This window comes from Emydura macquarii, unplaced genomic scaffold (genome assembly GCF_026122565.2).
Source record: "Emydura macquarii macquarii isolate MOO-44397 ecotype Brisbane River unplaced genomic scaffold, CSIRO-AGI_Emac_v2 contig_1483, whole genome shotgun sequence".
In the NCBI taxonomy this organism is placed as follows: Eukaryota; Metazoa; Chordata; order Testudines; family Chelidae; genus Emydura; species Emydura macquarii.
Window position 1 is genome coordinate 742,704 of NW_027131620.1, and position 16,066 is coordinate 758,769.

At 51.7% G+C, this 16,066-nt stretch overlaps 1 protein-coding gene across 1 annotated transcript; it reads right to left on the reverse strand.

Annotated features, from left to right (window-relative positions):
• Positions 1-1,539: 1,539 nt before the first annotated feature.
• Positions 1,540-15,370, reverse strand: DNTTIP1 (deoxynucleotidyltransferase terminal interacting protein 1). The gene is made up of 13 exons (XM_067553931.1): positions 15,197-15,370; positions 14,893-14,963; positions 11,081-11,177; positions 10,455-10,553; positions 7,508-7,576; positions 6,880-6,936; positions 6,521-6,582; positions 5,273-5,318; positions 4,718-4,776; positions 4,391-4,451; positions 3,860-3,931; positions 2,534-2,589; positions 1,540-2,028 (listed from the first exon to the last, which is right to left on the reverse strand). Exons 1-13 carry the CDS (start codon positions 15,353-15,355, stop codon positions 1,890-1,892), a joined length of 1,047 nt encoding a protein of 348 aa, XP_067410032.1. The 5' UTR covers positions 15,356-15,370; the 3' UTR covers positions 1,540-1,889.
• Between the last annotated feature and the right edge of the window lie 696 nt (positions 15,371-16,066).

Consider the following 16,066-nt stretch of genomic DNA (forward strand, 5'->3'; position numbering starts at 1 on the left):
CATTCTGGGCTGTATTAGCAGTAGTGCTGTAAGCAAGACACAAGTAGTAATTCTGCTTTCCTCCGTGCTGATTAAGCTTCAACTGGAGTATTGTGTCCAGTTCTGGGCGCCACATTTCAGGCAGGATGTGGAAAAATTGGAGGAAGTCCAGAGCAGAGCATAAAAGGTCTAGAAAACATGACCGAAGAGGAAAGATTGAAATAATTGGGTTTGTTTAGTCTGGAGAAGAGAAGACAGAGGGGATATGAGAACAGCTTTCAAGTACTTAAAGTTGTTACAAGGAGTAGGAAGAAAAATTGTTCTTATCAACCTCTGAGGCTAGGACAAGCAGCAATGGACTTAAATTGCAGCAAGGGAGGTTTAGGTTGGACATTAGGAACAACTTCCTAACTGCCAGGTCAGTTAAGCACTGGAATAGATTGCCTAGAGAGATTGTGGAACCTCTGTCTTCGGAGGTTTTTAAGGACAGGTTAGATAATCAGCTGTCAGGGATGGTCTAGGTAATACTTAGTCCTGCCTTGAGTGCAGGGACTCAATTAGAAGACCTCTTAAGGTCCCTTCCGGTCCTACAATTCTATGATCTACTCAACTAGCACTAGTATGAGCTGCAGAATGTGACATATTTAACTTCAAAATGCAAATGCATGTGCTAAATTCCAGCCAGCTGGGCCCAGCCTTACCCCACCCCCTGGAGCCAGCCAGGCCCTAAGGAGAAGGCGGGGATGACAAGTGTATAAAAAGGAAAACAAGTGCTACTGACGTGGCATAGAGATACCAGCAAGGCCCCGCCTCTGCCATGGCAGCAGCTTGTTTTCACTGCACCCCTTCCCCCAGCCTTTGTTTTCTCTCTTCAGCTAGCAAGTGCTACAAGGCAGGATCCCTCCAACTCTGTCTCTGAAGCAACTGGAAGAAGAGTCTCTCTCTCTCAAACAGAAGTTGGTCCAATAAAAGATATTACCTCTCCCAGCTTGTCTCTGTGGAGCAATGTGCAGTTTGGAGCCTGGATGAGTCATCACTTCTGTCTGGAAAATCACAGCTCCACAGAAGGGCACCAGCTGAGAGCAAACAGGAAGCAGGCCCCAACTTTAAAGGTGACAGCAGCAGATGCAGCACAAGGGATGGCAGCACTGGAATTCAAAACCTGGACTGGGGTAGTCAATTACTTTTTGTCAAGCTCCAGTTTCCAGATAAAAGAATTAATAAAACAACAAGGATAATAGTAAGTAAATAAAAAGATTCTGGGGTCAATTCAAAAGCATCTGGTGGTCCAAATTTGGCCCACAGTCTGCCTATTGACTGCCCTAGATCCTCTGCTATACCAACGACAGGAGCAGCTTTCCAGATTGTACTAAAGAGCCTTCTCCATGAGGAGGCAGGAGTGGCAGCTCATGTGTCCTCTTTCCCAGCTCCTGGCCCCAAAAAGTGGGAGAAACTCTCACGCCTTCCCTCAGCAGCTCTGAATAAGCAACAGCTCTGAATCCCTCTCTCCAGTCCAGCCCCCTTCCCCCCCAGTAAATGCCTTTGCATGGACCCAGCAGGTTCTGGCAGCAGCATTTATTACAAATCCATTTGTACACAGAGAGGATCCAAAACAGGAAGTTCACACACACAGAGCAGCGCAGCTCTGTTTGAAGAGAAGCAGGAAGCAGCCAGTGACTTTGCTTGCTGCCAGCAGCAACTGATGGAGGGGAAGGGCCGATAGCTCCGGGGAGGTTTGACACAGCTGCTGCATTGCTTTTCCCTGTGGGCAGCATTCTGGTACCTGGGCCACCAAAAGCGCAAGCCCCAACGTGTCCAGTGGAACACAAAGGAAGGAAAGATGGGGAAACTCCTGTAAGAGTCCGTGTCGTGACCGGCGGTGACTGGGCACCATTTGGCAAGGAGGTTTCTTATGTTTCATGGGTTCCCTCCAGAGGCTGTGGGTCCCCTTCATGGCGAAGCATCTCCATATGTTTCTGCATCTTTTCAGTCATCCATGCAGGTGGGATAAAAGGCTTTAGCTCCTCCAGCTTCAAATCAAGAGAGTTCCTGGTGAGCAAGTGGGAGACAGGAGTGAGCACGTATGGAGGGACACAGACACTGTCGGGGTCATGGTTTCAGGAAAGCTCCGAACCCACAACTGAGGTGAGATTTTCCCAAGAGCCCAGCCCCCCTCAGAAGCCCAATTTTTAAAGCCCTGTGCAGACGCACAATTTGGATCCGCATCTGATCCACGATCCGCAACATGGCAAACAATAAATCTGCACCTGCAACCACAGATATCTGCAGAGCGGCAGGGCTCTCCCGCGTCTCCGCAGAGCTCAGCATGGTGGGCACACACTGGGGCCGAGAAGTCTCATCCCAATCATGGGTACTGAGCACAAGGTGGCACTGAGGGCACTGCACAATCCTAGGCAGGACCAACTCTGCTTCCAGGCCTTGCTTGCTTCTCTTGCTCCTGGCGCCCTGTGGACATGATGAACCCCAATCCCCTCCCCCAATTGTTTCTTGTTTTATAAGTTTGGGTGGAGACGGTGCTGGTTCCTCGCCTCACCTGTAATCATCACTGGCGGCCAGATCCCGAATATCCTCCTCGATGAGGAGATAGGCCTGCAGCAGGTGGGAAACGAGATGGTAAGGAGCACGTACAAAGGCTCAGACTTCCACGTGGCTACCAGCGGCAGCGCTCGCTCTGCAAATAGCACTCATCCCCCACTACCTCCAAGGACCCAGGTCAGCCATGGGCAGAATTGCTCCGGAGAGTCGAGGGCAAAAGGGTTTCTGCATCTTCCCGCCGACTCTCACAAACCCCGTCTCATCGCAGTCACGTCAAAGCCAATCATAGAATCATAGAATATTAGAGTTGGAAGGGACCTCAGGAGGTCATCTAGTCCAACCCCCTGCTCAAAGCAGGACTAACCTCAGCTATATCATCCCAACCAGGGCTTTGTCAAGCCTCACCTTAAAAATCTCTAAGGATGGAGATTCCACCACCTCCCTAGGTAACCCATTCCAGTGCTTCACCACCCTCCTAGTAAAAAACTTTTTCCTAATGTCCAACTTAGACCTCCCGCCCTGCAACTTGAGACCGTTGCTCCTTGTTCGGTCATCTGCCACCACCGAGAACAGCCTAGCCCCATCCTCCCTGGAACCCCCTTTCAGGTAGTTAAAGGCCGCTATCAAATCCCCCCTCACTCTTCTCTTTTGCAGACTAAACAAGCCCAGTTCCCTCAGCCTCTCCTCATAAGTCCTGTGCTCCAGCCCCCTAATCATTTTGGTTGCCCTCCGCTGCACTCTCTCCAACTTGTCCACATCCTTTTTGTAGTGGGGGGCCCAAAACTGGACACAATATTCTAAATGCGGCCTCACCAATGCCGAATAGAGGGGAATAATCACTTCCCGTGACCTGCTGGCAATGCCCCTCCTAATGCAGCCCAATATGCCATTAGCCTTCTTGACAACCAGGGCACACTGCTGACTCATATCCAGCTTTTTATCCACCGTTACCCCCAGGTCCTTTTCTGCAGAGCTGCTGCCCAGCTCGTCGGTCCCCAGTCTATAGCTGTGCATGGGATTCTTCCTTCCTAAGTGGAGGACTCTGCACTTGTCCTTGTTGAACCTCATTAGATTTCTTTTGGCCCAATCCTCCACTGCTGAGGCTGAAGCAACAGCTGCCAAAACTCAGCCCCAAGTGACGAGGTGCAGAGAGCGTCCTGCAAGACAGTGTTCTGAAGGGGCTGCAGCACACCGGGTACCCCTGGAATCCCTGTTGCTTCCTGCACTGGGTTTCTGTTTATCTGCACCCTTCAATTCTAAACCAGTTTACCTTACGATTCTCTCCCTCCCCACCAAGATCCCAGCCAGGCCTGGCCACACTCACCATCTTGCCCCCAGTGGCCCTCATGTGCTGCTGCTCTGCCAGCCAGTGCTTGTCCTGGGGATCGGCTGCATACTGCAACAGAGCAGCAAGGTCAGAGGCGGACACACAAGCAACATACCAACATCTGTAACCACCATCATGGGGCAACTTCTGGGTATGGACACAGAGCCCTGGCCCAGTCCTTCTCTGTGGGAACCAAGGGATAATCCCAGGTCTCCCAGTGAGAGATCTTCCTATGAATGAGGACTCAGCCCCATCCTGCTTACTCCGCAAAGCAAAGCCTCCTGCGCGAGACAAATTCATCACACCACCAGAAGCCACGGTCTAGTTGTATTTATCTACCTTGAGGTAATATCCTCAGTGTGTCAGGGAGTCCCTGCCCCAAGGAGTTTGCAGTCTAAGACGACAAGCAGCGTGAGAAGGGTGTGAGAGGAGGCAGAACATTCGAGCACATTATATATTCCCCATCACCAACACAAGCAAGTTCCGAGCAAACCCCAAAGAAGGAAGCATTGTTCTGAGGTTTCTGACCTTAAAGAGGTGGGGGTGTTTGATGTAGAGTCGCCCTCTGGTTCCTCCCATTCCAAGAGCTCTGAAATGGGGGGGGAAGGGGGGGAAGGGAGGGAGAAGGGGAGGGGCAGGGTTAGGCCTGTGCAGCAGGGGAAGCTGAAATGAGATGTACAGAGGCTTCTTTCCACCCCCAGAGCCCGTGCCCTCCCCACTCTGCTCCAGAGTGCAGAGATATTTAACTGATGAGAGGAGTACCATGGGCTCCAGCCCTGGAGACAGCGACACTGCCGCCTTCTTCCCCTCACCCCCAGGGGCACAGACCCTGCATCCCACAGGTCAATTCCTTACTTGTTTGCTCGAGATCCCAGCACAAAAGTCGTGGACTCAGTCAGCCGGGATGGATCCCACTACAGAGCAATTGGGAAAGGGGGAGAGATTAGAAACCCCAACAGATCCAGCCCCAGATTTCTGTAGGGAACTCTGCAGTGGCCCCAGCGACTCCAGTGGAGCTAACTAGCGATGGGCTGCGTGGAGGGGAAAGTGTCTCCTACCTTGACAGATTGAACAGGCAGTGAGTCCCTCTGGCCTTCCAAGCAGAACATGCTGCCCAGGGACGTATCATAGGTAGCCAGGAGGATTCTAACTCCTCTGAGCAGCTGGGCTGCACTGGGGAGTGGTCACAGGCTTTGGGGTAGGGAGAGAGCAGATGAGGGCCTCCGCCTAGCCATTGCTCTCCCAGTCTTTGCAGGAAGGTGGCAGAGCTGAGTAAAGCATGGCTTAGAACCAGCCTTGGTTCCTGCAGGTGGCAGACAATCACTGCATACAGAGGCAGAGGGGAGAGGGAGGCTGCCAGGAGCACTACTGACCCAGCCCCACGGAAAGGGTGGCCAGCTGCACACGTACCTTTGGGCCATCCCGGCGCAGCGGCTCACAAGATTTCAGCTTCCACCTGATGGGGAAAGAACGCATATAGGACCAAAGTTCAGAAGGACTGTGTGAAGAAGCCACCAAAGAATGTAAATCTAGACCAGCTAAAGAGCGCTAGGAGATGCCCTGCAGGGAACAGAGCCTGTGGGGCGGGCTGGGTGACCTCCAGGGTGTTGCCATCCTTAGGTTTGACTAATCCAAGCTGCCTACAACATAAGACAGTTCTGCTCTCCTGAGCCGGAGACACCCCACACTGTCTCCTGACAGACAGACAGAGCACCCCTGAATATCCCCCACCCATTTCTCTGGTGATGGCTTCTCTTCTGCACCTTTCCTCTCCAGAGCCCCACAAGACTCATGGCCCTCTTGCTCTCTTGTATCTCCCCTGGCTCCTCTGATCTCTGCCTTTAAACTTACTCTGAAAATACTCAACCGCACATATTTCAGGACCTTCAGTAACTCTACCCCAGTCTCACTGACCCGGCACATTTTGCTGAAGAAAAGTAGCAAAGGTCTCCCACACTGAAATGCTTCTCTTGGCCAGGAGCCCCTGAACTGAGCTTCAGACCCCCTTCTCCCTTCTTGACTCAGGCTTTCCATTTACCTCCAGAGGTCACACCTGGAGTTCTACCCTTGGCCAGGAGTTTTCCTTTACATCCTCCATGGCTGCAAATCTGCCCTTGCCACCTGCGGGGGACACTGCTCATGTGTGCAGCTGTCTTGACTTGGCCAAAAATCCTCCACCTTCTCGGCAGATCTTTGTCACCTCTGCTACTGCTATTTCCTTCTCTATGGCCTCCGAGTCCCTGCTCTCCTGTCTCCAGCACATGCAATATGCTTCTGCCTTCCCACTGGCAGGGAGTGGGGCAACAGCACTGACATCTACATGCTCCTCTTTCGCTTGTTTGAACTTGCATTGAAACCCTTTGATGGCCAGGCTCCAGCAGACCATGTTTGTCTCCACTCTCCAAGCCTGAGCCTCCTGTTTGCCTTGATGCCCAATCTCACCATGCCTTTGAACCTTCTCCCCTGCAGCTCTCGTGTTCAGAACTGCCGCCCTGCAGTGCTTGGACTCAGAGAGAGGATGAGTCAACCTCAGCTGAAAGCATCTCTCCCGTGTGGCTATCCATTTGTGAGACACCGCCCCCCCAGGAGAGATCTAGCTGGGCTGCCTTGCCCCTTCCTCAGCCAGCCCTGTGTCTCCCTTCGTATTGCCACACTTACGCAACCACGCCTGAGGCACCACGATCGTTCAGCAGGCTGTGCCCTGGAGGTCGCCCCTTCCTCTGCAAGAGAGAAGCCCTTCATTAACTCTCTCTCCACACAACACTGACCTGAGACGCCCACGTATGCATTCCGTGCTGGAAGCTTCTCTCCCAACCATATGAGGAAACTCTAAGAAATGCTGAGACTGGGAGGAAGGAGCCAGCATGGCTGGGTAGGGTGGAGGCCACAGGCTGGCCTGGGACTGCGCCCTCCCTCAGCAATAGGGAGGGAACAGCCAGTGAGACCTGCACAAGAAACAAGGGCCACGTATCCTCTGGAGGCAGCGTGTCAGGGTGGAGTCCTTACACGGTCCTTACCTTTTTGGGAACAGGGCTTCCTCGCCGACTCAATTCCTCTTCCATCTGTCGGGCACGCTGGCAAAGAAATTAGCGACAGGATGAACACGGCCCTTCTCCTTCCACAGTCTACATCATGGGAGCTCACGGCTACAGCCCTAGACCACCCAGCAACTCCCATCTTCTCTGTTGCACCTAGAAGCGCATGACACTCAAGCAGGTGGAGACACCCCAGTCTGATCCTTAGAGATAGGCAACCAGGGTTCTACCTGCCCAAGGCAGAGACCAGGCCCGGGCCCCTCACTGCTTTGTGCAAGTCCTCTCCTCTCCCAGCCTTCACTCTCCCCGATTCCATTTCCTCATCAGCAGGACTGATGGAGAGGCAAAGAATCCACTTACACAGAGGTCTCCTCTGCAGCCAGGTGGCTTTACAAAGATCAGGCTGGCTAGAAGATCCCTACTCCACCCCTTACTGGTTCCGGTTCCATCTCTCGATTCTCAGCATCAGCAGATACGAAACTAACACTGCTATGGGCCTTTCCCAGCTCCTGCCAAGCCAGTGCTAGAAACAAAACAACTAGAAGCCCAACCCCAGCCTCCCACCCCAGCTCCCTGAAGTTCAGCCCTCTGTCATGAACAGCAGCTCTACCTTTGGCACTGACTGCTCGTGGGTCAGTCTGGGGATCACCTTCTTGCTGTCAGAGAACAGCAGCTTGGCCTGTGTGGAGAGAGGCAAAGTTAGAGGAGGGTCAAGAAGGAGGCTGGGTATGGGACAAGTTCTCTCCGTGTGTGTTCACAGCTGGGTTTGATAAATTCCCATAATGGGTTTTACACATGGCATATCTGGCTCAAATCTCTGGAGTCACACAGACACAGAATCTTAAAGGCCAGAAGGGATCACTCTGATCATCGTCTGCCCCGTCTCCTCCCCTCCTCGCGAACAACACCAGCCCGAGAACTTCCTTGAATTAATTCCTATTTGAACTAGGATCTTCCAGAAAACATACAGGTACGATTTCAAAATTGCCAGTGACGGAGAATCCAGCAACCACTGGGAAATTGTTCCAATGGTTAATTACTCTTGCTGTTAATACTTTACACCCGTTTTCAGTTGGAATTTGTCTAGCTTCAACTTCCAGCTCTTAGATGGTGTCAGGCCTTCCTCTGCCAGACTGAAGAGCCCTTATCACATTTCTGTTCTCCAGTTAGGTACATACACACTGGGATCAAGTCATCTCTGAACCTTTTCTTTAAGCTAAACAAATGGAGATCCTTGAGCGTCTCACTAGAAGGCAGGTTTCCCACCTTTATTCCTGAAATGATGTCCTTTGCTTTATTTACCATTCCCCGACTTTGTGTGTGTGTGTCATCTGCAAACTTTATCAATGATGGTTTTGGGTCTTCTTTCAGGTCATTGAAAAAATGTTAAAACAGTGTGGGACCAAGAACTAATCCCCGTGGGACCCCACTAAAAGCATGCCTGCTTGATGACGACTCCCTGTTTACATTACAGGGCTGTCAGTTAGCCAGTTTTAAATCCAGTTAATGTGTGCCATGTTATTTTTGTATCATTCTCGGTTTTTAATCGAAATGTTGTATGGGACCAAGTCAGATCCCTTACAACCATGTCAGTGTATATATAAGTACATCAATACTACGACCTTTAGCAACCAAACTTGTAATTTGATTAAAAAAGACATCAAGGTAGTCTCACAGGATCTATTTTCCATAAGCCTGCACTGATTGGCATGATTTAAAGGAGGGAATTTTAATTATTTATTAATTGAGCCCTCGCTTCAGACCCCTCAGTCCATCATGAGCTCCCTCGGAAGGTACCAACATGTTTCAGTGCAGAAAGTGGCTTCTGTTGCTCTATACAGAACACCCATTTCTGATGCAACATGCCAGTAAAGCTCTGTGCACCTCTCTATGGGGCAAACTCCAGCTGAGGAACAGCAAAGCTGAGCATACAGTGGGAGGTTACAGCTCCTCTCTATTAATGAGAAGAAAATTGTGAAATCCAATTAAGATCCATTTATTTGTTTCAATTTAAAATAATGGAGACGCCTATCCAAAAATGTAGGTGCCCAAACACGTCATTAGTATTGCAACCAAACCCTAGCAGCATTAGAATAATCTTGCAGATAGGAGCTCGGCCAGTCAGCCACCTACACAATGAGCTCCACCCCGCCACGTCCTCATTCCGAGAGGCAGAGCCTCAGCCCCTTCAAAACCTTGCCAAACAGAGGACTCCTGCACTGCGCATTACAGGATCACCAAATGTGGGTATTTCAGACGAAGAGGAGATGGGAGGGACAGCAAGTTCCAGAGTCCTGGAGCCTTCACAGACAATGCCCTGCCCGCCACCTCTCTGTTCTAGAGCTAGGGGGATCCAGATAGCAGCTGATCCCTGACAGCAGCTGTGGTGGTCTGGCCCGGGGAGAGAGGTGAGGCCTGAGGTAGGGCCGGTCCCAGGCTATTTAAGGCTGCACAGATTGTAACCAACACCTTAGACTTCATGCAGAGACCAATGGGCAGCCAGTGCTGATCCCACAGCTCCCGGGGAAGGGCCCCGCTCGATAATCAAGCTGCTGCGGTCTGCACCTGCGACAGTCTGTCTGGCTTTAAGGGGCAGCCCCACGCAGACCACACTGCAATAGTCTGATCTTCAGGTGTCATAGGCCTGGAGAACAGAGTCACGGCTGGCATCGGGAAGGAAAGGTCACAGCCTCCTGGCCCGGCACTGATGGCAAAGTGGTGACTGGGTTACTGCTGCAATGGGATCATCCAACAGCTGCCGGGGCCTAGAATCACACACCTTGCTGGTTGGCCTTGCATTAACCAGACCTGGACAGAGCTAGGGACAGGAGTGGGAGAAGAGAAGCAGCTCAGTGCTGGCTACATACCCCAGGCTCCTCATCGTGCCAAGCTTACGAAGCCAACATCCCCACACGGGGCATGAGATAGAGAAGATCATGCAGTTCCTCCCACCACAGCCCTCTGCTGGCTGAACCACACAACCGAGCTGGCCGGCTCTCCCTACTTCACAGACACACAGACCTCAGTGGTTGAGAAGCCGAATTTGTAATCAGCATTCCCCAAAAGAGCCACAGTTGTATGAACTCATTGTTTCATTTACATTAGTACTATACATTCATATTTAAACAGTATGACAGGGAAATATTTAGTGTACGCACACACGCACGCTATTCGCACAGCAAAATGACTGACCAAGTATTATTATTTTATTAACTACAATTGGTAAACACAGGAAAAGCATCCTGACGGGTTAGTTACTTAGATGGGTTAATAACTAAATCTCACGGTGTTTTAATGTCATGTACTGCAAAGGGCCGCAGTAGAAACCGTAACGAGCCCCTTGCGGCTGGTGAGCCTCAGTCGGACTAGCACTGACCTAGATATAAAGGCATGTTAGCAAGGGCATTTTGTACTGTGAGGTTCCGGGCAGCCAGCCTGTGGTGCTCTGTATTCTCAGGTGACTGTGGCACAGATATTTCCACCACTGGGTTCTTTCTTGCAAGGCTACTCCCAGAGGGAGGTGACCCCAGCTGTGTGTGGCAATGGCACATGCCTACCTGTTCTAGGCAGCTCCGACACGTTTCCTGGATGAGCTGCTCTGGGTCCACCTCCTCCCCAATGTTCTCTCTCACGTTAACTGCTGCCTTCTGGAAAAACTGGAAAAGGGCCCAAGGAGAGGGTTAGAATGACGCTGGCTGCTCTAACCTCTTCCCACAGGGGGCTGCCTCCTTGGAACAAGGCTCTCATATGAACAGAAAGTCAGGGGCTGGCGATCCCAGGACTCATCTCTGCTCATACTACACCTAAATACTGTATGGTCATCAGAGACATCACTAAGCACATGGGATACAACCCCATTAGGAAGTTCCGTGCCCCTTGGGAGCTGACTCAATCCCCTCTGGTCACTCGCTGTTCCCAGCAGAACTCATTTTTAAAGTCTCCTCTTAACTGTGTGCATTCTGACTCCTCCAGAAAGGACTGGGAGCCCTGGGAGTGTGACCCTTTCAGGTTTACACAGAGCAGCCCTCACCTGCCCTTCTTAGCAGGTTCACAAGGCTGTATTGTGTATGTAAAGAGGGCTACAGGGCTGGAGTTTAATAAGGTCAGAGCCTAATAGCACAAGTTGGAGGTAGTAGAAGGCTGCTGCCCACCAAGAGATTTCCCTCTCTGAGTGAGCTTTTACCTTCATGTATTTATTGAAGACGATCTGGATCTCCTCATTGATACTTGGCTGCAGAACAGCTCGCAACAAATCCATGGAGACAGCAGGATCTGTAAAGCTGAACACAAGAGAAATGACTCCACACGACCTTACTGCCATACCTAGAACACCCAGCTCAGACAGTCCCTTGCCCTCAGCATCCTACTCCACAGTGCTGTCCCCAGTGTTCTCACCCACATGGATTTCCTCCAGAGCTTACAGACCTCTACGGGGACACAATTCTCCTAATACAGGCTGAAGGATGATTTCCACTCCAAACTAGGGCTCCCAAGAGAAGAGAAGTGCTGGATTCAACGCTCCTCTGAATTCATCACTGCTTGAAGTGTCAGCAGGAAAGGTGTGTGGTTTGCAAATGAGGTAAAAGTATAACTGGGTTCAATAAAGAATTAGGTAAATTCATGGAGGACAGATCCATCAATGGCTATAAGCAAGATGCTGAGGAACTCAACCTCGTGCTCTGGCTGTCCTTAAACCTCTAGAATAAAGAACAGCCATACTGGGTCAGACCAATGGTCTAGCTAGCCCAGCATCCTGTCTTCTGACCGTGGCCAATGCCAGGTGCTTCAGGGAATGAACAGAACAGGTAATCATCCCACCACCCATTCCCAGCTTCTGGCAAACAGCAGTCCCTGCCCATCCTGGCTAATAGCCATTGCTATCCTCCAGGAACTTATCTAGTTTTTTGAACCCCATTATAGTCTTGGCCTTCACAACATCCTCTGGCAAGGAGTTCCACAGGTTTATTGTGCATTGTGTAAAGAAATACTTTCTTTTCTTCATTTTTAACTTTAAAAAAATGTCGCTTTTACAGTTTGAGTCTTTGGCTAGCTGTTCTTCAAATTCCTTTTTTTGTCTTCCTACTTATATTTTTATACTTGCCAGAGTTTCTGCTCCTTTCTATTTTCCTCAATAGGATTTAACTTTTTGCCTCTAACTGCTTCTTTTACTTTGTTGTTTAGCCAGTAGCCCTTTTGTAGTCCTCTTACTATGCTTTTAATTTTGGGTATACATTTAAATTGAACTTCTATTATGGTGTCTTTAAAAAGTTTCCATGCAGCTTGCAGGGATTTCACTTTTGGTACTGTACCTTTTAATTTCTGTTTAATAAACTTCCTCATTTTTGTGTAGTTCCCCTTTCTGAAATTAAATGCTACCGTGGGGGACTGCTTTGGTGTCCCCCTTCCAGGAATGTTACATTTTATTATGTTTTGGCCACTTATTACCAAGCAGTTCAGCTATATTCACCTCTTGGACCAGATCCTGTGTTCCATTTAGGACTAAATCAAGCATTGCCTCTGCTCTTGTGGGTTCATGACTAGCTGCTCCAAGAAGCAGTCATTTAAGGTGTCCAGAAACTTTCTCTGCATTTTGTCCTGAGGTGACACATATCGTCAATAGGGGGATAGTTGAAATCCCCCATTATTACTGAGTTTTTTATTTGTATAGCCTCTCTAATCTCCCTGAGCATTTCACAGTCACTATCACCATCCTGGTCAGGTGGATGGTAGTATATCCCTGTTGCTATAGTCTTATTATTCAAGCATGGAATTACTAGCCAGAGAGATTCTATGGCACAGTTTGGTTCATTTAAGATTTTTAATTCATTTGACTCTGTGCTTTTCGCCCCCCCATATAGTTCCACTCCCCCATCAGTATGACCTATTCTGTCCTTCTGGTATATTTTGAACCCTGGTATTACCGTGTCCCATTGATTATCCTCATTCCACCAAGTTTCTGTGATGCCTATTATAGCAATATCCTCTCGCTTACTAGAAGGCACTCAAGTTTACCCATCTTAGTAATTAGACTTCCAGCATTTGTATATTAGCACTTCAAAAAATTGTCATGTTTTAGCTGTCTGCCATTATAGGATGTAATTGCATTTTTTTCATTTGACTGTTTCTCATCAGATCTTACCTATATTTTATCCTCTTCCAGTCTCTCCTCCATACTAGGATATAGAGAATCTCCATTAATTGATCCTCCCCTACGAGATATCTCTGTCTGAACCACATGCTCCGCAGCACCTGTTGGCTCTTCCCCAGTTCTTAGTTTAAAACCTGCTCTATACCTTTTGAATTTTATATGACAACAATCTGGTTCCATTTGAGTTCAGGTGGAGCCCATCCTTTTTGTACAGGCTCCCCCTTTCCCAAAAGGTTCCCCAGTTCCTAATAAATCTAAATACCTCCTCCATACACCATCGTCTCAGCCACACACTGAGATTCTGCAGTTCTGCCTGTCTAATTCATCCCACGCATGGAACTGGAAGCATTTCAGAGAATGCTACCATGGAGGTCCTGGACTTCCATCTCTTACCTACCAGCCTAAATTTGCTCTCCAGGACCTTTCTCCTATCCTTCCCTAGGTCATTGGTACCTACATGTACCATGACCACCGGCTTCTTCCTAGCTGTCTAGATATCTCAAGAGATCCACAACCTTTGCAACTGACAAGCAAGTCTCCAAGTCTTGCAAACCCAGCTACCTGTATTATTTCTACCAACTGCATCTGAGGAAGTGAGCTGAAGCCCACAAAAGCTTATGCCTGCTGAAATTAAATTTGTTAGTCTTTAAAGTGCTGCAGAACTCTCATTGTTTTTGCTGTATACAGACTAACACAGCTACCCCTCTGGAACCCAGCTACCTATGTTTCTAATGATCAAATCCCCTTTACTATTACCTGTCTCCTTCTAATAATTGGAGTTCCCTCCCTTGGAGAGGTATTCTCAGTGCAAGAGGATACCATGGCATCATCTGTAAGGAGGGTCCCAACTATGAGATAGTTTTCCTGTGCTCCAGTTTGATGTTCTTCTTCTCTGAGACTTTCATCCTCCTCCACAGCACAGAGGTTGTCAGACCAGGGCTGGGACCATTCCACTGTGTCCTGGAAAGTCTCATCTATGTACTTCTCTGTCTCCCTTAGCTCCTTCACTTCAGCCTCCCTGCTCCAAAGCCCGTATGCAGCCTCTGTGGACCGGGAGCTCCTTGCACCACATGCACACATATGCTACCAGCCCACAGGGGAGGTAATCATACATGCCTGTCTGTGACTGACAGAAGCTGGGATTGGATGACAGGGGATAACTCAATTGATAAATTGCCCTGTTCTGTTCATTCCCTCTGAAGCATCTGGCACTGGCCACTGTCAGAAGCCAGGATACTGGGCTAGATGGACCCTTGGTTTGACCCAGTGTGGCCATTCTTACGAATTTCCCACTTCACCAGGATCGAAAAGGCTACCTGCTGAGCCAGTGACCTGTGCTATGACTAGGTTCCCGGACATTTCACACTGTGACCATCACCACTTAGTAACGGTAGAGAATTTCAGTCTTCAAGGAACTTTACGCACACTGCTCCCCTGGGTAAAGAGCCCTATTCTACAGAGAAAACAAGGCCCAGGCCGGCGACATGACTTGCTCAATGCCGCAGTGAGCGTGCGTCAGGGCCAGCATCAGAATCTGAGCGTTTCTATACACTGCGCCTTTGCTCAGTCCTCTGGACGATGGTGCTTCTTCCTCTTATCACATCCCATTTGCTTGGGTTTACTCCTGTATTTAGCAGGTCGGGTGGGCGTCAGGAGGCTCCTGTTATCTGCATGAGCCAGGAGAAGGGCCGGTGCGCCTGCCCACCTGGGGATGCAGTGACTGCCAGCTGTGCAGGCCTTCCGCAAGGCACAGGCACACCTGGAAACCCCCAGCAGTGCACGGCCGCCGGATGGCCGGGCCAGGGCCAGCACGGGGGGCAGAGCGCGGTGCTCCGGGCCGCGTTTACCTTGTGGTCATCTGAGAGCGCCGACCCCGCCGCTGCACCTGGCGGTGCTTGATCATGATGTTCCAGGGGCTCTGCAGGGAGGAGCACAGGGAGGGGTTTGTAGCGGGCCGGGCCGGGCCGAGCCGAGCCGGGCGCGGGGTCCCGCCCCGGGTAGGCAGGCCTTGGCCACCGCGCACCCCCCCCGCCCAGGGCCCGCCCTGCCATCGCTGCCCCCCGCGGGCTCGGCCGTGGCGGCGCCAGCCGGAACGCGGCCCATGGCCCCGGTTCGGTCCGGTGCGGTGCGGTCCCGCCCCGCCGTTCTCACCCTGCTCGCCAGCTGCCCGTCCCCCTCCTCCGGGCCCCCTTCCCCCGGCGGCCCCGGCTGCTGCTCGGCATCCCGGGCGGCCCCCATCCCGGATCGAGCCCGGAAGCGAGCCCGTGCCCGTCCCGCCGCCGCACCCGGAAGGAGCCGGCCCGACGGCATCGCGTCCGCGACGCACGCAGGGCCAGGCAGCGCGAGGGCGCCGGGCTGCTATGGCAACCGCGGCGGGGGGGGGGGGGAAGACTCGGCCCGCGCCAGGCCGCCATGTTGCTGTGGGCGGGGCCGCGGCTCGTGTGCGCCGCTCGCGGGTCCCCTCCCCCCCCTCGGGGCCAGGGCCGCCGTGACAGGCCCGAGCCAGGCTCGCTCGCCCCGCCCCCACCGCCCTCAGCGGCCCGGCCCTAGGCCCTCGCACTCCCGCCCTGCTGACCCCTCCAGCCTGGCCGTGCCGGCGGCCGGTGTCACGGCCCTGCCCCTCCAGCCGCTGGCCCAGCTCCGAGCGGGCCCGGCAGACAGCGCAGAACGAATGTGCAGGCGCATGTTCGGCCCCAGGCCGTGTAGCGGGATCCCTGGGCACAGGCGGGTGTTGGAGGCGGTGTCAGCGGCCGTGCGGGGACCCCCGCGCCTGTCAGAGGTTATCCTCGCAGGCTGAGCGGGGAGACCCCGAACCCGACATTTACACCAGACGATGTTTGAGTCCAGCACCTTCCTGGGCTCTTCCTGCCCACCCGGCAAGGGTTGATCGAAAGAGCCCATGACCGGGGGAAGGCCTGCTGTGGTTATTTGTCATCTCTCCCAAGCCACTTCCTGCCTGTGCTGGCTCCACACAGCAGTAGGTGTTAAACTGTCTCTCGGTTTGCAGAGAGGAGCCTGAGG

Excerpts from the sequence above, each read along its gene's own strand:
- DNTTIP1 (XM_067553931.1), bottom strand. The coding sequence starts at position 15,355 with ATGCCGTCGGGCCGGCTCCTTCCGGGTGCGGCGGCGGGACGGGCACGG. Across the intron at positions 4,777-5,272 it reads TGCGCCGGGATGGCCCAAAG|TGGGATCCATCCCGGCTGAC; the intron begins GTACGTGTGCAG and ends ATTGCTCTGTAG. Across the intron at positions 4,452-4,717 it reads CTGGGATCTCGAGCAAACAA|AGCTCTTGGAATGGGAGGAA; the intron begins GTAAGGAATTGA and ends CCCCCATTTCAG.